The following is a 22,223-nucleotide window of genomic DNA, read 5'->3' as shown; positions in this document are numbered from 1 at the left end:
TATTCAACACTTTGACGCTTAATACAATTCTTGTCTCACTTACCTTGATATGACGAGGGATACGTAGGGAGGACCTCCATGCCTCCGTCCAAGCTGAGGAAACCGCCCGGCAATGCATTGATCTCGGGCTTTGTAGAACAATCGTCGTCGCTGCCATATTCTGGTAATTCTACTTTTGGCTGTAAAGGAAAGCAAGTTGTTTCATAATCTAAGGACGAAAAGACATGTGGTACCGAATGAACTTATACCTATTTATCTGAGTGGTGAATAAGTTTTGTTTCTCTTTTCTATCTACATGTTGCGTGAGACGGGGGAATTTTACCATAAAGCATCACACGTGAGGCTAAATAGCAAGTGTATGAAAACACGAGATTAAGGTTGATAATGTCAGCGCAATGAAACTGTGCACCAAAAATTTACCGTTTTTGAACTTTAGTATGACTTTAAGGTGTTGAGTTTGCAAAATGTAAAAATTTTTGGCTTTATCATGATTTACTGAATTTCAGACACCCCTGACGTTGCGAAATAACGATTTTCACAAAAACGCATCGTTGCGTTAACGTCACGATCATAACCTTATATGAAAATACTCATTTTCTGATTTAAAAAATCTGGTAAATAAGTCGTCAAACCAACAAAAACGGTTGTAAAAAATTTCAAGAAAATGTTGATCTAATTGCATCAAAAGATGGAGCAAATTTGTGACTTCTTGTTACTAATCGAGCAAGTAATTAAATAAAAGATTTCTTCTAAACTTGAATTTCAATATTTGTAATAATTGCATGTATTGATTTTTCTATACAAAATGTGAGACAGTTTTATGAAAATTCCGAATTTACTGGCGAAACTCTTTTTTCTCGTTTTCGTCCGAAATAGAAAATTAAGAAATTCTACCTTATTATCTCTTTATATTTCGAAATCTAAATGTAGTAAATTCTCGATTGAACTGAGTTTTCGTAAACTCGCCAATGTTTTACAAACAGTCACTTATTAAATTTAAACAGGTATTGTCCCAAGCTTCACATTACGAATAAGTCGTGTTTGGTATCTTCTACTTTCGACAACGATCGATTGTACTTCAAAATAATGTAACTTTAACAAATGTAAGCCCTTCGGTACAGCTGGATAATAAATAGATACACAACTCAACGAATATTACCTGATTTTTGCGCATAGACTACTAATAAGTACTTTGCCGCATCTTAAGGCTTGCTTGCAAAACTGCATTTTTTGTGAAAAAAAAAAAACGTCCCACGTAAAATAACACACCTCCACAATATCGAGATCTTTATAATCAAGCTGAACGTGTGGTTCGATCGGCGGACGAGAACGTTGCGTGGAAGTGGCGCCTGCCGGCACCGTAGGTATTGGACTAGAGTTTTGAGGTGAATCACTTCGTTTGCACAGCCTTTTCAACGGCGGAGGACTCGTTGCCGGTGGACTCTTACTGCGCTCATCATCCAAGCTCGGTGAGATCAGGCCACGGCCGTTCGACGCATGGATATTATTAGTCTTTGAGTGCTACGGATAAAATCATTATTGAAATGAAACCACAGAATAATTGACAAGAATTTTGTGTACGTAGTAGAAATAAATATTCGTTGTTGGGTAAGCCAATTTCAATTTATTATTTTATTTATATTATATTTCAGATTCTAAACATTTTTTACAAACCAAGACAAAACTAAGGGATGAACTACCTTTTCGTTGTTGTGTCGATTACTCTGAGAGTCGGTGAGGCCACGGATCTGAAGAGATTCAGCGGTGCGCAGAAAGGTGGGCAGTTCCGCTTGAGAGATATTTACCTCTCCTGCATACATGAACTCCAGCAGCGACTGCAGATGTTCAAATTCGACATCCCTCATGAAGATTATCGGATGTTTACATGGATTTGTCTATAAACAAAATAATTTGCAATGGATGTTGTTCTTGTTACACATCAATAATTGTCGTATGCACGTAAGAATATTCACAAGCACACATTTGTATAAACAATAATTCTCCTAAAGCCGAAACGTATATTAGTTATTCGCTGTCCATAGTGTTAAATCTTTTAATTTTATTGCGCGAATGAAAATACTTGGTTCTAAGAATATTGATATTGATATTAATTCCGGTACAAAAACATTCCTTGTAAATAATTGTACTGCATTGATAATTCAACGCACACCTTTAAAATTTGATAGGAAACTGAGACTGCTACAATCAATGACTTATTGCTTTGATTTGAAATTGACCGTTGAATGAAATGTATTTAAATATTATACATAGAAAGAAAAACATCTGTTGCGTATGTCAAAACGAAGAAGACACGTCATGGTGAATGACTATATATTGTTGGGTTTTTCCCAAATTACGTAATTGTAAAATATTTCTGTATAATTCCATACATGCCTGATCAAGGATAATACTGCTATATTTAGAGAACGGCTTTTACTTTGATGTTCTCTGCAGATTACCGTATCCACAATTTTTTATCCAATTACAATTGAAGAAACTAGTGAATTTCTTATTTATACAGACCAATTCTTGAAAATTGAGCTGCTTTGAATGATATCGCGTATTACCCCATTACCATTACTACAGAACACTGATGAATAACAATGCCAAGGCACTTAATGAAATTAGAATGATTAGAAAATGATACGAATATTTTTCATATTGGGTAACTACAAATTAGGAAAACCACAGAATTCTCGGTGGACTGCAGATGTATAAATTGAAAATCTCTCTCAAAATATATACTCATCTAACTATTTTAGTCAGAGAAATGTCGATGATACTGTATATTGCTTTTTGTCTGAATACCTGATGATGCAGATTTAGAAAGTGTTGCGTAAAAAGAAATTAAATAAAAAACTTGTCTAGGTGATACAAATCAGGTTAAATACAAAATGGCCAAAAGTAAAACTGGTACAGGTATACAGATACCTGTATATAAATATGTATAATACAAAACAATGCAATGCACAAAATACAACATAATAATATAATACAATGCTTCATTTGCATTATACCAGTTGCGCAAATATTTAATATATACCATATTAGAAATAAGATGTTTGGTAATAATGGGTATAACGCCAATTACATGTATCGTGCAAGTGCTTGAAAATTCAAAGGAATTCCGACAAGTCTTTAAGTATGATGAGTGAGACTTCAGCATCTGTTACGTAATTTATGGTTGCCTTGGAAAATAAAAATTCATACATTATATGTATATATAAAGAAATATTAAACACGATTCCATTTAAACGCAAGTTTATAATGGTCAATAATTTAACAAGTATAAATAAATAAATTAAAAATACAATATCTGGTTTTAAATTAGTACAAAAATTGAAAAAAACCTTAAATTTATCATCGCTTTGATTTTGAGGATACTTTTCAATCGTAATTTATGTGGTTTTAGTATATGCAATTAATTGCGATACTCCAGCGAGACGATTTTTTACGTCATATGGTATTGACTACTCTGAAAAAGTGTCCCACAAATGATTCCGAGGCGGTACTGCTCATATCTGACCATATTGTTTGTTACATAACAGAAGGTAATGTCGGCGTCATCGAATAATCTCTCTAAAAAAAAAATAGAAAAAAAAAAAAAATGGAAAACGACAATACTAATCAAGCTGTTCAATTTGGATGTTTGCAAATTAAAATTACTTTGCAATGACCAAACGCTGTAAGCTCAGGTTGTCTTTAAAGACAAAAATATGCGACTACACGCATAAAAGTTTCTTCGCTATAATATCACAGTCTCACGATTTACTCGACGAATTCTGAATACCGTACGAACGAAAAGAAAATTATCCAAAGGCTGATGTGCCGTTAGATATGCGAGGCTGCCTTCAAGTCTGTCGAGAAAAATCATACGCCTATGTAAAAAATATTGCAAACAACGTTATCCAGACTGTAAGGACGAGTCGAAGTTAAAATAAATTTCTGTTACCAATGACGATTAGGCGAACGAATCGACGTCGACATTTTGAAATACGTTGCGTCCGATTCGCATCTTGCAAGGTATCTTTGGAGATTTGTATTAGCTGTTGGTGGATTTGGCCAGAGAATGGAAAGATGCATCGGTTGGCTATGAAAAAGATGGGATGAATTTGTAGGGTGAAAAGGGGATGAAAATAAGGATAAACTGTCGTTGTGTAACGAAACGACAGGAATGATAAAAATGGTAAAGCAGACTCATGACGGGGTCGAAGGGTAAAGCCGAACGATCCATGGCGTGCGGAGGACGGCGACATGCACCGATCGGCTTTTTCTCATCGGGAAAAAAATTAGTGGTAGGTGACGTTGAAGGTGGTGGCATGATCTAACCTTGAACAGCTCCTTGAAGTAAGGACTGCAGGCGGAGAGTACGACTTTGTGGGCCTGAAGACGTCTGCCGTCGCAGGCGAAGGTAACGTCGACGAAATCCTCGTCATCGCGAAGGGCCTCGAACTGGCTGGTGATATTTGCCTGAAAGTTGTTCCACCTTAAGCAGAACTGCTGCTGGCTATCCGTCATTCTCTTCGATCGACGACTCCCTTATACACCTATGATCACATATGGGAAAGCCTAAAGTACCGTATAATAAACTAAACTTATTTCTCTCATTACTGTAAAAATGTAAAATGTAAAAAGTGAATCGATGACTGAAGAGGAAACGTACGATATAAATAATGACAATCGATATTCAGGCCGGGCAACTTGACGGCGGAAAAATTCTCCATCTTGACAATTACGAAATTTTTATTAAAACTGCAATAAATCCGCGACAATATGTCGCGAAATGAGCAATGCTAGACCAAATCCGACCGATTTCTTGATCGGAAATCAAGCATACACGTCAAAAAATGCGTATCGACGGTAACTTTCGTACGTAGCAGACGACGCCGTGTATTTCGCGGCCGGTCTAGTATCACGTACTTCCGGCATATGGCGCTGATCCCTGCGGCGTGTACGTAGCTCAGCGGGGTAGCCGAGCGTACTCGATATATCGGTGCTTTTCAACGTCTCGTCAAATGCACGTAGTACCCAGACTGTACACAGAGAAACGTAGAGAATGAGCGACGATATTTTTTAACTCTTAGAGAGCGGTGGGGGGGCGAGCGTAAGAAAGAAAAAAGAAAACACACACACACACACACCCACATACGAACGACGAGCAAGGTGTATTTTAAAGGGGGCCTAACCCCGTTTGGGAGTTCGGAAAAACAATCGAGCAGCGGTGGTGTCGAGTGGTGAATCTTGTGTTATAAGGATAAAAATGGCAGTTTTGTGGGGTGTATGAGTGCCAGTGCCAGTGTCAACAAATATACATCTGACCGAGGATGCAACCCGGCTCTGAATTATCGGTGAGTCTCTGCCAATCCTCGCCTCCCGATTTCGCATCCCGAGGCTTACCAAATGCGGGCAAAATCAATGACGCGCGGATAACGATGACTACAAGCAAGCTACTCTTCGACAGGAATAATTCGGAGGACCGAGCTTAACCTAATTTCGCCGTCGCGGATCGTTCAGGCGACCTCGGGGCCTCCTCCTCGGGTTTGCGCGATCGATACGCCGTTTCCAAGAAACGCGATCATCCGGGCACGAAACAATACCCTCGACTTATTATCGCGCCTATTGCAGACGACAAGAGGAAAACATGCGGTCACCGCTTTTCCGCACCTTCTCCTCCTCTCCCGTGTGTGACAGTTTCTTCCCCGCGTCTCCTTGCTTCAATGGCACGCGGTTTCAATTCGTGCAATCAACAGCTGATCTAATCGCCCCACGGCTACGGTTCGTTACATTACGTGTCTCGATCGTCGCTCCGATCCGATTGGTAGGTGTCATTAATTATGGGTTCGAAAAACTGCATTTATTTACGCGGTCGGTTGAATCGAGTCTGCATCTACGTTCGGTTGTTTTTCAACGTGCTCCGAGTAGCCCCAGCGTGCTTTGCGGCGACCTTTCCACCAATCGCAATCGCCGTTGGACGCAAAAAAATGACGATCGTTTGTTACCTGGCCCAATTAAAGGCGTGATCGAAAAATCTAACGAGTCTTATGCGGTAGATTTCTGCATTTATTCCCTGTAGAGTTGCCTCTGATGGTCTCAGGCTATGCTCAGAGTATGCTCAGAGTTCGCTAGTGCATGCCGGCTTTGATCGTTTTCATGACGTCATACCCGCTTGATAATCACGGTTACGATTTACGTCATGCATACGATTGTTCGCACGAGTCTTACCGAGTTTCGCCTGGAGTCAATAAAACCTGTTCGGGCCCATTTTTCTGTCTGGTGAATCACTCAGAGTCACTTTTCAAACACAACAACAAAACTTGTCACTGACTTTTCGTCACTCTGTTTCAGATTACTTACAGTCTATGCTATGCGAATATTTTGTTCTCATATATATTTCACTTTTTTTTTGTCTTACAGTTGTCTCATTATTAGCTATATAATAATGTAACTGTGCACAGTTAAATTTCTTTTCATTATTCTGTTGATTATTCTTTATAATCGTCAACTATTTGGCCACTGACACGTCAATACGTTTTTTTTTTTTTTTTTATAAAGCTGAAAGAGGTGTCATAAAAGTATGAGCTAGTCCTAGATTTGGGCATCTTATTTTCCAATGCCGAAAACACGCTTATAGTTTTTTACTATTGATCGGTCATCGTTGCTTTGGGATAAAAAAATGCTTTTCAAATTCATTTATTCTCCCCACGGCAAATATTAGGATTATACATGAATTGGGAAAGGAGGACAAATCGCCTTTCTTTTCTTATGGGAGCGCAGTAAATCTGAAAAGTTAGCATCGATATTGAAACAAGGTCAATTAATGTTGAAGTTGTAGAAGCTCGTCAAATCTTGGTGACACATCCTCGATTTTCAATAAAAAAATTTCTCTCAATAATATTTGTCTTTTACCTATAATCAAAACCGCAATAGACAGTAAAGTATGAAAATTAAAAGTATGTCTGTTGTGTACAAAATAATTTTTACAGACTTCAACAAGCAGAGATAGGAAATTGAAAAAGGAGTTAAGAAAGTTGACTTGATTTTATTTCAGTTCCTTTTTCGTTTTTCATTGAATATGAGAAACGATGATCAGTACAAAGTCATGCGAAGTTAACTGTAAGCGAGTAAATGATATCATTATATATTTTCTTTTACAGTCACAATTTTTCTTCTTGTACCCAAGATTTGTAGGAAAACAGTAAATTTATGTTATTCGTATATTTCTTGATTATAGTCTTTGCATGAAACGCTCATGGAGAAGCGTTTTATACAATTTTCCTATTTTTGTATTGCTTCTACGCAATGAACGGAATATTTCAGAGAATGATTTGCACGCTTATATGAGTCATTTTGACTCCACTTAGGATAATTATACTCCCATTTCTTTGTAATATTAAATCTAATCCAAGGAAGAAGCTAAGAAGAAAAAGAAAAAATATGTAAATAGTATCCGAACATCGATGTTGACTATATTATACTGTGCAAAGCTGATATAGATGAGAAATATATTGTAAATGTATTATCTATTATAGTTGTAACGTCATACCACTTTGAACAATCATTGTTAAACTTGTAGTACACGCATTGATCACTAATTCGCAGCTGTTCCTCAGATCATTATCTCTTATTGCTTGCCTCAGAATGAAATATTTGTAGAAAAAGAAATCGACATCAATTGAACAACCTTTTTAATATTGTATCGTTTTTTGTGTAATTTCAGCAGGCAGATTTGGCCATCGTCTGGTGATCGTTGCGGTTTCCAGTGTGGAAACCGAGACCTCGGTACTAGCTAACGGTAAGTCTGAGTTCAAAAGCTCTATCTCAACGAAGGGAAGTGAGCTCAAATTATCCGCTTATCAATTGTTTGATATGAAATCCCACTTGTTTAAAAAGAACTCTTCAACAAAACACGCTCAGAAATGAGAAATTACCAATACGCGATACACAAATTTGTTGACAATGTGAAATGTGCATTTTATTTTTAGGCATTCTCATCTAACTTGCGATTATTTTACTGGTTGTTAAAGTCCATTACAATTAACTCAATTATTCGATAAAAATAAATGGAAAATAGCGCGTTGCTTTGGGTTTATAACAACGTATGTCATGGATTTTATTTTATCCATGGATGAGGTTCTAATCAAAATAAATTTCTACAATTTACTCGTTTGATTTATTCATTCGTTTGAATTTAATCATTGAAATAGTTGCAAGAAAATGCATTGCGAGATTTTCCGGGTTATAGTTAAGAAATGAAAAAAATCAGTCGACGACTGTTCAGTAACGAAAACTACAATAGTCATGAATCGCTGTTTAAATAAATCAAATCACCCCCGCATATCGTCGTATATTATATACGTAGATACCGATTGTTACGTAGAATTGATTTGTGAAACTAGATAAGCTGAATTTACGCCACACTTACGTACTACTCCTAGGCTGCTATGTTTTATATCCGCACACTGTCCAAATTATCGATCCCAGTGATCCAGTCTTGTTTTCAATTTTAAAAAAGGTTTTTCTATTTATCCGCCACTCGACGACTACATGAATAATAACATGCCTGTGGCAAGAATGAAATGGCGTTGGTTTTGTCGCAATCCACTGTGAAGCACCATAACCACTGAAATGCTACATAACCATTGTGTATCATGTTATTATCAGGCAGCTGGCATTACCTTAATCTTGCTAGATGTCGGCCGGACTTAACAGTGTACAGTTCCTCCCACAAGTTTCTTCTTTATCTTATTCTTACTCTTGTTCGTCTTATTCTTCACGTTCGATTGTTAACAGCTACATGGTGGTATCTCTGATAAATGTATCTATAATATCGATACACCTTTGCTATCGGAACCTGAAACAGGGTCAAAATCTGACTTAAGCCTTACAGTCATAGTGGAAACGCTACGGTCCCACCTTTTAAAAAATCACCTCAGAGCTCTAATATTGAACTAAGGCCTCTGAAAATACGTATCTAGGGGTTTTTTGAGTCGCTGATCACGAAAATGAGGTCAGATTTTGAACATTCAAAATGGTGGATCCGCTATAGTCGATCCAATTGGGCAATGTGACAAGAAAAATTTCAATCACATAAAATTCTACTTTATCAGGAATATTCCTTCAAATATACATTAGAAATAAATATTTCAGTTAATTTGAGATGAAATTTGAGATAATTAAAATTCGTGGTTCCTTATCATTATCATTGATGTGCACTTCATGTATATATATATATATGATGGGCTGATCCGGATTTAGAAATTATAAAGTTATGACTTCAGATTCGTGATCAGCCATTCCAAAATCCCCCAAATGACTAAATTCAGGCCAAAATATTGAGCAGAAAGATATATAAAACTTGACGTCCACGATATTAGATCCGCCATTTTGAATTTTGAAAATCTAATGCCAGATTCGTAATCAGCGACCCCGAAAACCCCTGAGTACAAGGTTTTAGAAGAATTAATACGTATTTGGAATTTCACGTCCGCCATATTGGATCCGCCATTTTGAATTTTGGAAATCTAATGCCGGATTCGTAATCAGCGACCCCGAAAACCCCTGAGTACCAATTTTCATCGAAATTAGTGCATATGAAAAATGCATGACTGAAAGGATTAATCACGAATTGCACATTTGTTCAAATTTACATACCGACATACTTGAATATTAATTGCATGTAAAAATTTGTGGCCGTAAAACAATTGTGAAAATTTGCCAATTCCTGCTGAAATATGAAAACAAGCAAATTTATTTTATGTAACGCGAGCTTGTTTTACGCGTATGTCTGTGCGTGTTTTCCATACGCAAAGTACCAGTTTCGATGACGGTCGAGTAAGTCTGCGACTGCGCATGCGCGGAGTACAGAAAAGATCATTTTGCGCATGCGCAGTCGCGAACAAACCTGACATTACGCGACCCTAACCTCAATTTCGTGCTTTGTGTTTTGGCTCGCCTACGACTCATATTGCGAACCTACGCTCAGCCCAAAAACACCGAGTTAGCCTTTTTGTTGCACAATATATTATTCTTTTACGTTCACATCAATTTCTTTATCGCTGTTGCCGCGAAAAATTCTCGACACATACCCCCCACGTAACTCGCCGAAAAACTCATCATAATGCGTGGTATAGATATGTTTTTTCTGTCGTATAGTACCCGCAAAAATATATAATTCTCAAAAAAAGAATATATGGAGCTTTCCGTGCCAACTCAGTAAACGGTTGACCATGATATTTTTTATTTTCACCAACGATTTTTTCTACGTTAGTGTGTCCCTTGAAAAGCTTCCAAGGATTCTTTCAAATTTTTCGAATCACTCGTCTTTATCACATGATTTTTTAAACTCATCTCAAAAACACCCAAATTAATTTTCGTGAAAAAAAAAAAAACTTATGGTCTCCGAAAAGAAACATTTTTACACGAGATTCAGAATGGGACCTCGGTTTTTTTTTGTTCTTTCTACTTTACAAATAATTTTTTCTATTTCTATTTTTTATCGTTTCTTTCTATTTTCATATCTGTTGAAAATCTATTATAATGCATACCGCCTCTCCGATTTGATTATTGATGTTTCGAATCGTTTCCCCCGATCTAAAACACACGTTTTTTTTTCAAAAACTTCTTTCTAGCATTTTTTGAGTTGTTATTATTCACAAAAAATATTCTAAAAAAATATGTTTGAAAAAATTGGTGAAGCAATTTAAACAATCATTCGACAAATCGGAGATGTGGTATATATTATGATAGATTTTTAACAGGTATGAAAATAGAAAAAACGAATAAAAAAAAAAAAAAAAAGAAAATAAAAAATGATTGAAAAAATAAACGAGGTCCCACTCCGAATCTTGCATATGAAAATGTTTCACTTCGGCAAGCAAATGTTTTTTTCTTTCTTGTTTCATAAAAATCAATTTGAATATTTTTGTGAGATTTAAGCCTTACATTGCTTAAATTGTCGTTTTATTTCTTGTGATATTCTAAATATATAATTGCAGTAAGATTCTCGATTATTACGTCTACAAAATTCAACGTCAAACTAATTGTCGAAGTTGAATTCGTATTGAATATAATTTATTGCTTCTTTGAACCGATTTTTGTGCCAATTTTGATCGTTGGATCATTCGTCACAACGGTTATAATAATATTGTGACGATGTAATTACCACTGTGTTATACATTTTTTTTCTTTTTCATTCTTTGAACTCGCCCATTTAGTTTTTTTTTTACTGTTCTCGGAGCTACGATACACCTGACAGGTGCAATTGCACATGGTCTTTTACTTTCCTGCGTCTAACGCAGAGTCATAATAATTACAAACGTATAACGATCGCGGCGCGATGTAGATCGATTGCAAAATTGCATTAATAAATAGAGACACACAGTAACCAGCATTTGTAAAGTTTATTGTACACGTGTTCCAATTTCTAATTTGAAAATAATCAAACGTGGATGAATCGTTGTTTCTTTTTTTTTTTCTTTCAGTTGAACAATAAAACGTATAACAGGTCGTCTAGATTCGATAGTTTTATTTTTTTATTTTTATCAGAACTAATTCCGTTACGTTCAATTAACTTTCGCCGAATATGGAGATACTATAATTTCAGTAGAAAAATGAATCAGTAATATACGTAAAACATTTTCAAATGCGATCCTCTAATCCAATATTTCAAGATTTATTAGAATTATCATTAGGCATACAAAATAATACAGTCTAAAATTGCCAATGATTTTTAAATAAATTCATATCGTAATTCGGAATGAAGGATTAACTTATTCCGTTGCTGCATGCAGACATTGCCGATATCATTGAAGAGTTTTTAAGTCTAAGATTGGAAAGGTAAGTCCGAACTTTTCCTCGCTTAAAAACTCTAACCTTACTCAGATATCGACGAAAAAAAAAAAGTAATAACTGAAAACATTATCACGATAAAGTCTCAGAGAGTATATTTATACCGTTTTTGACATAAACTGTACTGCCTATCATCATCAGTGGGTATCTATTGATAACAGGAGAGAGCGAATGACAGAGGCCTATATACGTAGGTAAGTATAGGCACCTACCAAGTTTCCCCGTCTAATTGTGGGTTTTTTTTTCCATTTTTTTTATTTACATGCAACACAGTGTCCAGTTTATCCTATCATCATTCACGTTTTTCCTTAACATCATGTCTTGTGATACGAAAATAAATGGAAGTGCATGTTAGCCATTTTTGGAGTTTTAATTCGATACATAATTCTCATAATTTGTTGCGAGTCAATGTGGGAATTTAGTTAATCTCTTCTTTTCTCGCCATATTTATTTCACATTTTACAATCATCGAACAGTAGGTATTATTTAAAAAAATTACGATCTTATCGCGGACATCAGTTTTTAACAGTAATAATGATGTTTGTTTTCCAATTCGTCTTTGTCACTTTTACTCGCAATTATCTTAATACCGGTTCTTGTTCGTGTAATAGAAACTCATTCGACGGTATGAAAAGTAACGATGAGTCGATTGGTAATTGAAAAAAAATTCTTGATGAAAGACATCTACTATTTTGCTATTTTTCTCAGTTCGTTTGTCTTTACAAAAGTTTTCATGATTTTTTATTAAACTTGAAATAACAAAAGAACGGCTGTACAGGTTTTTGCAAACTTAATGCCAATTGCGATACGTGTCTAGAAAAATTACGTTGATGGAAATCGTAAACTGTTCCTTCGTTTTTATCGTCAACTATAAATATCCCAATCACTAATCAGGTGGACACTGGGTACATGTCCCAATGCATAATATACACCCAGCAGTTCCCTGTAATTTTAGGACCGTTGAATAATGGACCCCTCGGGTTTTATCTACGATCTTTGTGAGGCAAGCTCTTACCTTGAACGCGCATTTATCGCTATTGGCTATCAAAACCATCGCCAAACGCTAAAAAAATCTTCCGCAATTGCGCAATAATTTTCACCATCCATTGTTCGTATTCATTACGTATCCGTATCCTCCCCGGAGTTTTTGTAGAGCTCATCGAGGCCTTGAAAACTCTTGAACGTAACCTTTCTCTATCTTTCAGAGTTCAGTCAACGTTCGCACTAGCCTTGGATTACAAATATCGTTATATCTCGAAAAGTATTTATCCGGTCGTAACGAAACAGAGCCTGAAATGTTGCCAAACTTTGTAGCTATCCATAGAGATAAGGAAAAATCGAAATCGGTTCGGTAGTTCTGAAGTTATGAGCGAACTTACGGAAAGACCACGCTGTCTTATCGTAGTCCTGATCTGCTATGCACTTCACCATTAACAATAAGATAACGTCGATTCCTGTTTCATTGTGGACGGAGTAGGTTATACTCTCAGATATCGTCTGATACATATTGCTATTTATATACCTACCTACCCTTTCAAGTTCTGTTTGAAAGGATAACCATGTGACGAAAGGTGTTGTCTCCCGAATTTTTATCTTCCACTTTTATTTTATTACGATTATTTATTTACTTGGTTCGTTACGAGAAGTCTCATTAATTTATCGTAAGATAAATTGGTGATTTGTTTAAGATGTTTCCTTTTAAGTTTTTTGAATTTCTGAAAGCTCCAGCTGGTTAAATCCTGGTCTTTGGTTACCTGGAAGACTTTTCCTTTTAGATAAACTAAAGTTGCCAGAATCTCTCTGATGAACTTTTACAACAGAAGTGGAACGACTTGAATTGAATAATGAATTCGAATGAATTTTTCCAGTGAACTTGATGATACCAGCGATATGAAATTCGTAAATAACGTTATTTATTATTCACAAAACTTCTCAATTTCTGCAACACATTTCACCGAATGCCTTCTTTAAACTTGAACTTATTTTCTGCCAATCAAACCTTTACAAATAAGTCTAAATTAACTTGGAACTAATTTACAAACTATAAGCCAATGAACAAGCCTTTCCTACACAACCATTCATCTCCTTTGAGCTCAATGACGATTTGAATTGCTACGTATCAAAGCCACAGCCTCTCTTAGCTGCTGCTAGGCTGTCGAATGAAAAATTTCAGCGGCCATTCCAACAGTCCTGAATCACACGTAGATACATGGACTTGGAATACGTTCAGGTAATTCGTTGCCTACTTTTACCCAACGGTTTTTTTGCGATCCTGCTGCAGATGACGTAAAGGCAATCAATTTATCTCCGGCAGTCTCTAATGATTTTATACTTCTTTTTTGACATTTAGGATCTTATTAGCACTACTTATACTTACAGTGTCTGATCACGGAATGGTGAAGAAATTGATGTGAAATTATATCTGAAAGTGTTCACCTACACTTTGGTTTGGTGTTACAGGCGTTAAATTCCGTACCGAAAAGCGAAGGCGGACCCTTTTGTTTTTGGTTATAGTAAAAATTCGAAGGTGTTTATTCGCATTTATTATATCTGACATAGCACTTTCGATATTGTAGCTATAACATGTATCTACATATGTACACGGGCATATGTGTGTACAATTACAATGCTCCTTTTCCGCATCGATGAAACTCTCGTTTCTAATCAGGTGTAAACTGATAACCGATCGCAGTTATCACTAGCGGCAATATTGACCGACAGATAAGAGAACCATTCGCGAATCTGTCGTCGGCCGATGACGGTGATACACGCTGCATGTATACAGGGTGACCAATTTCAACATTTCATCTACGCCATTCATTCGCTTGCGAGCACGTGTCGTGAGGATCGCTTAAAACCGGGATCTGGGTCGAGCAAACAAATTTTGCACACGTACTTGAATCGGCGTGTTTTTCTTGATGGTTTTTTTTTTCTCGTTCTTTAAATCGCGATTGGAACGTGATCCGAAAATAGAATTTAAACGAAACTTGGAAAGATGTTGGGCACTGTGCGTGATGAGTTCTTTGTTCTTACGAATTAAAAACAAATTCAATAAATTTATGTATGATGTATGTCTAATCTGAGGATACATTGAAGTCGATGGAATTAATTAACATCGGGATATAATGAAATAAATAAATAAACTTGAAAAAAGTATCAACAGTACTCTCTGTTCAATATTCTCACGTTATAAGAACGTTAAAATGAGATTCTTTGCATGACTTTGAAACTTTCACTTTATATAGTATATACTTAGAAGTTTATACACTCTGCAGAATACATGTTTCACAAACTGATAAAGAAAATAAGTTTCCTGTAAGTAGCTGACGCGATAAGTGCCTGCGTAAACTGACGTAATATTTGTTTTACTCATGCTAACCGCGTTGCTGCATGAAATCTTCTCCCTAAATTATGCCAACAATAATCTCTCGCTGTAAAGATCTAAGAATCGAACCTAACAACGAACGGCCAAACATTCACCGTCAAAAATGTGGTGCTAAAATTAACCGACGCGGACTACACCGTAGTACAATTTTTTGGGTCAGTTAAACATTCTAGCATCAGGTAGCGATGGATGGACGTTACATAGTGTCAAATCGACACCAAGTCACAGTCCATAAATGGTCTTAAATCAAATTTTCGCCTGTCGAAAGGTTTCATTTTGAATATGTGCATCGAAGCTGAATGGACCAAGTCAATGTCCTCGATTCCAACACTCGTTACGTGCTACTCGAACCTTGTGTTCATCGATAATGAAAAGAAGTGCGAAGAAAGGATGACCGCACCTTGATTTGAAACCTGACAGTGAAAAAGGAAAAAAGGAACGCGGCTCTTGGTACAGATGCTGTCTTTTTCGGTTTAATTTTGAGTATGTGCATCGAAGGTCCATTCGCCAAGTCAATCTCCTCGATTCCAACACCCGTAACGTGCTACTCGAACCTTGTGTTCATCGATAATGAAAAGAAGTGCGAAGAGAGGATGACCGCACCCTGATTTGAAATCTGACAGTGAGAAGGGAAAAAAGGAACGCGGCTCCTGGTACAGATGCTGACTTTTTCGGTAGCAAACTACGACTGTCTACGTGCCACGAACCACGGTCGAATCTCCCTCCACATGAAATCCGCGAGGCGTTACTACCTTTTCATTTGTATATGAAAAGTTCGCCCAGCGGAGGGGTGGATAATAAAAGTGACCGTGATACGGATATCAGGTGGCAGTACTACCTGGCAGACAATCGGTTGACACGTTATTAACACGGTGTACCAGTCTGGCACTTCGCCGATGTGCGTCGCCACTGTTGGACTGATCGCTTCACGGTTTCATTGCACATTTGTACCCACAGTTTTGCTGCAACGAATCAGGAGTTACGTACAGTTCCATTGTACATTGATCGATTGATATAGAGACTCGTTTTCTCAGTTTCGGATATCGCCGAGCAACGACATGTGTCGTAAACGATTTGGATTTAACACTACCAGAATCGTCAGGCATCCGCAAAATGGAATACAGGTTTGTGTCATGTTCATAGTCAATTCTGGTAGCATCCTTAAGTTTTGGTGTTTAATTTGTGTATAATTTGAATTACAAATTAAATCGTAAGATTTACAAACAAATTGTATATTATGAAAAGTGAACTGACTCTTTTGCTGGAAACTTAAATTCAGTTTCGATTGATCGAGCTTGATGATCGAAAACTCTTATCGAGTGTTAATAATTAGGTCTTGGCGGAGGGCGTGAAATGCTCAACTTTTGGCAAAGTGACGTATACCTTCAGTGTTGAAAATCTGTGTTGATGATTGAGTCTTCGATCAAGTTTGATCGATTGAAAATTCGGATCCATAACTAGAGACGATATAAAATGTTGCACTTGATTCTTGCTCGTACCAATTAAAACGCATCGATGCATTTACTGAAAATTAAACATGTAGCCTGCTTGTGAGTAAAATATTTTGCTATTCGATTAATCATCGGTCATAATTATTAGCCGTGGCACGCAAAATATATATTCATCTCGTTCAAATTTGAATATTCAACTTAACTTATTGTTTGCTATATGATTATAACATGAGTCAGATCTTTTTTTTTTTTTTAATATCATTATAACGGATCAAGGTAAATCCGGTGTCAAGAAAGTTCTCAATGTCGGGTTAATGTTTCTCCATCATTTGATTTTTATATCATAAAACGTGGAAAAAGTCGTCGCGGAGAATTCATCAGTCTTGTAAAGTTAGCAAATTTGATTTTTGGCCATATTTATATACCCATTTGCGTCTCACGATTACATTCAAAATTATGACTATTTTTTATCGCGCCAGTTTTTATCGCTACATGTACTATATTATGTGAAATATTCTGCAGAGTCGTGAATTCAATTCAAATATAAATTGCAGTGAAAGTATTTTTTCAAAACTTCTTCAACAATTTCGCATACTATTCTCTTACACATTTCGTATACAGATTTCGTTAGTTTCATACTTGACAGAAAATTACATTATATTTTATTCTTTCTCAGGCTGTATTTGAATTTATTTCTACCGTATTAACAAATCGACAGATTGCAGAGTGACAATTCAAGACGATGATCTTCGAGAAAAAGATAGACGGTTCAATAGATGATCGTTGTTGTTCTCGTCAAGGATTATTTATGAATAGGTTCGGGGAAAGTTTTCTGCAAATTTGTTTGGCGTAGATAAATGATTATTATCGTTATACCGTACATCGACAGTCAAGAACATGTATTATTATCGGTTATCTTGCGTATTGCGTTATCTCGCAAACTCGCTTATCGCAAAACGATATCTCGCAGTTATGCTTAGGTACGTTACCCGCTTTGGAGTTTCAATCAGTATTGCCGTATCTTGGATCGAGAAAACAAAAAAAAAAAAAATAATAAATAAAAGTACATAAAATTTAAAAATAATAAACAAAGATCTGTTATATACAAGGTGCAGTGTTGATACTATCTCTGCCTGAATAATTCGTTATCTTTATATCATATGCAGTTCGACCTTGCGATGCGTTTTTATTTTTTATCCATTCGTTACAGTTACTCGACGTCATTGATTACAAATCGAAATTTGAAATTTCCGCAAGTCTGAATCAACAATTTGCAGAAAATGAATTTATCGATTTAAACTTTGCCAAAACTCGCGATATATTTTCAAATTATACATATATATATTTATATTACAAATCGAAATTTGAAATTTCCGCAAGTCTGAATCAACAATTTGCAGAAAATGAATTTATCGATTTAAACTTTGCCAAAACTCGCGATATATTTTCGATGAAAAATGGCTAAATTCACGGCTTCCGTAAATGTAATACGGTAATACAAATAAAACGCGTATTATATCGACGTTAATTATTTGTTAGTTAAAATCCAGCAGATCGTTCGTGACCCACTTATCGTTGCTAACCGACCAGCGGACAAGAAGCTGAGCTAACGCGACTGCATCTTGCCTACTTTTTATCTATCCACATATATATGGACAAAAAGTTCCATTGTTAGGATAACCCACGCTTACGAATAATAGTTGTGACCTGTTTTTATTTGCAACATACGTAATACACCTGCCCCATTTACACAAAATTCTTTCATCGTCGTTGCGTATGCAACAACCATTTATTACGTAACTCAACAATACGGTATTCGGGAGGAAATCAACTCTGTTGTTATTATTGTTATAGGTAAGAGATTTTTTTTCCAACTCTTATTCGTCGTATATAATATAGATGTGCCTTTCAAATGTAAACGATAACAGTCCGGTTACAGTCCTGTCAATTAATTTGCTCGTCAGTTCGTTCATTAACATGTTATATCCCATTCGGAGGCTCTGGTACGATTAATATCGACGTTGAACATGTAAAGAAATTGTCGTTCACGATGAACGTTATCGGTTATCGATAATCCCGCGTAATCTGCAACAATCCATACATCGACTTGACTCTCTTTGATTATTTATTTAACATTGGCGTGTTACGTTGTGAGGGAAAAAAAAATGTTAAGTTATTTTTATTTCCAGAGAAAACAGGGAATATTTATAATGCATTTTATTGCATAACTGAATTCAGTGGCGATGGTTCATTTTTATTTTCATTTACGATTTGTTCGATTCGATGTTTAAGTCCGATGGAAAGGCGGAAACATTATTGAAAGAAAGATGAACGGAATGAAAACTAGGTCGTTGTTGCTATTTTGAGAAACGTAAATAAACAATAGTATTATACACTGGTTGATTATGTAAATCTTGACATGTGACAGTCAGGGTAAATTTATGCTTATGCTCTTGCGATGAGAAAATAAACTCACCGGTGAGAGTGAAAATAGATGATAGCCAAATTTGTGATCTAATTTTTGCGGCTCGGCGTCTTTGTAACAAGTGAAATACGAATCTTATTTCCGCGTGTTGCTCATGTTTCATGAATTGTGAATCAAGCGCAATAAATATTACAAATCTTCAGATCAAGTCTAGACCTTAGGTTTAAAGTTATCGTGGTGATTGAAATAAAAAATTATAATATAAATAAATGTGTAAAATATTATACGTGGATAGTCTCTATGTGTGAATTGATTTATTTATTTACTGAAGATAATCAATTCTTTCGAATGATATAGAAGAAAATGCTTCATTTATAATGGTGAACGAAATCATTATCTATTATATTATAATCAATATGAATATCATTTCTTCGTATATTAGTTTAATAACGATGCCTTTTATGAACAAAAAATATGAAAGTTGAGAATTTTTATAGAAAAAAGCTTGTAGAAGTAAACAAAGACTTTCGAAATAATTAAGCTCAAGCTGTGGAATCCAAAACTTTCTATTCTATGAAACATTTCATTTGTTACAGCTGCTAGATAATTTTAGTAAAAAATGGACATCGTCACACTGACGGCATAAAAATTGTTAACATTACGATAAAATCTAGTACAAGTGACCATTTACTGTAATTCCAGTTGTCAGAACTACATCACTGCATTATTAAAATCTGTTTATTTAGTTTACTACATTTTTTTCAGCTATACAAGGCCTTAGAATCAGTTTATTGTTGCACAAATATCAAATTATACTAACGGATAATATGATTTTCTGATTACAGCTACGAAACTAATATTCATCCTCTACCCAAAATTAAACATATTTCGATTTAGTCGAGTACTGTCTAACAGTAATAATACTATCTCGAAAATATCTCTCATTGCAGTGAAACACGCGAAATCTTCAAAAGTCACGGTGCATATAAATTCCTCCCTTTAACCATAACGTCATATATTTCCCGAGGGTATGAAAATACGCTACTAAAAAAGAGAAACGTAGTATTGAAAAAGGAAAATGGGCAAAGCGACATCCGGTTTGCGAAAGCGCGTATAAAATCAGGCGATGCGCTGCATGTCCACAAATTTTTGCTCACGTCACCGAGTGGCGGCGTCTAGACAATTAGAGCACCCTTTCCTCCTTGCCGGTGCCCACTTATAACATCCCGAGATCAGACGAGGAAGAATTCGTCAGAGAGCTCAGGGCGTCGCACTTTACACGAATAGGAATAGTCGGCGGCAGGTTTTTATTCCGTTTTTTGGTTCGTTCTCTTGAATTTTTGTTTTTTTTTTGTTTCTTTTTTGGAATTCCATCGCTGCGGCGCCGCCGCTCGACCAGAATAGACGCGGCTTAATTTTATGTCTCGTATTAATATCTAGGCTGGACACGGATGCTGCAGGTCTCTTTCTCCAGAAAATGAGCTTGAAGTTGGTAACGTTTAGATAATTTATAGAATTCTCTGCTCGAAATTTAGTAACAAGCGAGGGGTTAACCATTTCTGAAGTCCGGTGTACACGTTGCTCGAAGTCGCTTGAAGTCACGTAGAGTCAGTGAAGTCAGTCAAATCAGGGAATTCGCTTGACGTCAATTGAAGTCATCTGAAGTAGGTGGAATCACTTTAAGTTACATGAAGTCACCTGAAGTCAATGGAGTTAGTGAAGCCATTTGATGTCTCATAAAGTTACTTGAAGCGAGGGGTCAACCATTTCTGAAGACCGGTGTACACGTTGCTCAAACTCACTTGAAGTCACCTGAAGTTAGTGGAGTCACTTGAAATCACATGACGTCAATGAAGTCATTTGAAGTCTCATGAAGTCACTTGAAGCGAGGGGTCAACCATTCCTGAAGTCCGGTGTACACGTTGCTCAATGTCACTTGAAGTCACGTAGAGTCAGTGAAGTCAGTAAAAGCAGTCAATTCGCTTGAAGTCATCTGAAGTCATCTAAAGTCAGTGGAGCCACGTGAAGTCACGTGAAATCATTGAAGTTGGTGGAGTTACTTGAAGTCACATGAAATCGATGAAGTCATTTGAAGTCTCATAAAGTCACTTGAAACGAGGGGTCAACCATTTCTGAAATCCGGTGGACACGTTGCACAAAGTCACTTGAAGTCACGTCTAGTCAGTGAAGTCAGCAAAAGCAGTCAATTCACTTGAAGTCATTTGAAGTCAGTGGAGTCACATAAAGTCACATAGAATCATTGAAGTCAGTGGAGTTACTTGAAGTCACGTGAAGTCACCTAAAGTCATTGGAGTCACTTGAAGTCACATGGAATCATTGAAGTCAGTGCAGTTACTTGAAGTCACATGAAGTCGATGAAGTCATTCCAAGTCTCATAAAGTCACTTGAAACGAGGGGTCAACCATTTCTGGAATCCGGTGTACACGTTGCTCAAAGTCACTTGAAGTCACGTAGAGTCAGTGAAGTCAGCAAAAGCAGTCAATTCACTTGAAGTCATTTGAAGTCAGTGGAGTTACATGAAGTCACATAGAATCATTGAAGTCAGTGGAGTTACTTGAAGTCACATGAAGTCACCTAAAGTCGTTGGAGTCACTTGAAGTCACACGCAGTCAATTGACTTCAAGAAGTTTTTTGAAATCTTACAGTCATAAAGCCAGGTGTACGTTCAATCGACGCAGTGTAATCGACCCACCCGGTAAAAAGTAGTAAAGTGAAAAATATTCATATTTTGACGATTCGACTCTTTCGTAGTTGCATTAAAATTTTTGGGTTCTTCGAGGATATTACACAGAATACGCGTTACTGATTGTTCGTTGATACTGATCGAATTATGAAGTAACGTTTGGGACAATTAGGTATAATTATTCGCATATCATCACTGCCCAAACAGTAATTATTTCAACTGGATATCTCAACTCAAACTTGATTCTACAAAAGTTGAACCCAATCTCACGTATCTCTCTTCCTTGAAACCAATTAACTAATTGCTTGCAGTATTATTACTTTTAATCCTATTTCAGGCAAATAAACATCCATTATTATGACAAAGAAGGTTTTCCAAGAGCAATTCTCCCATAAGACTCAATTTCTTCGG

General features: G+C 36.3%; 2 protein-coding genes across 4 annotated transcripts in view; one reads left to right on the top strand and one right to left on the bottom strand.

Annotated features, from left to right (window-relative positions):
- The window catches only part of LOC124220514 (protein bric-a-brac 2), a 111,978-nt gene extending 107,330 nt beyond the window's left edge, over nucleotides 1–4,648 (bottom strand). For all 3 annotated transcript variants that reach the window (XM_046629534.2, XM_046629536.2, XM_046629535.2), the window contains exons 1-4: nucleotides 4,330–4,648; nucleotides 1,701–1,895; nucleotides 1,270–1,521; nucleotides 44–179 (exon numbers count right to left, since the gene is read on the bottom strand). In XM_046629534.2, coding sequence (XP_046485490.2) covers nucleotides 44–179; nucleotides 1,270–1,521; nucleotides 1,701–1,895; nucleotides 4,330–4,518 — 772 coding nt within the window. In that variant the 5' untranslated portion in view covers nucleotides 4,519–4,648. The remainder of the gene's footprint in view (nucleotides 1–43; nucleotides 180–1,269; nucleotides 1,522–1,700; nucleotides 1,896–4,329) is intronic.
- Nucleotides 4,649–16,078: 11,430 nt separating this feature from the next.
- Nucleotides 16,079–22,223, top strand: part of milt (trafficking kinesin-binding protein milt) — a 98,348-nt gene continuing 92,203 nt past the window's right edge. The window contains exon 1 of the mRNA XM_046625148.1: nucleotides 16,079–16,356. Within this exon, the coding sequence (XP_046481104.1) occupies nucleotides 16,291–16,356 (66 nt within the window). The 5' untranslated portion in view covers nucleotides 16,079–16,290. The remainder of the gene's footprint in view (nucleotides 16,357–22,223) is intronic.

Source organism: Neodiprion pinetum, chromosome 5, assembly GCF_021155775.2.
Source record: "Neodiprion pinetum isolate iyNeoPine1 chromosome 5, iyNeoPine1.2, whole genome shotgun sequence".
NCBI classification, from domain to species: domain Eukaryota; kingdom Metazoa; phylum Arthropoda; class Insecta; order Hymenoptera; family Diprionidae; genus Neodiprion; species Neodiprion pinetum.
This window is presented reverse-complemented; position numbering and strand designations above follow the sequence as displayed.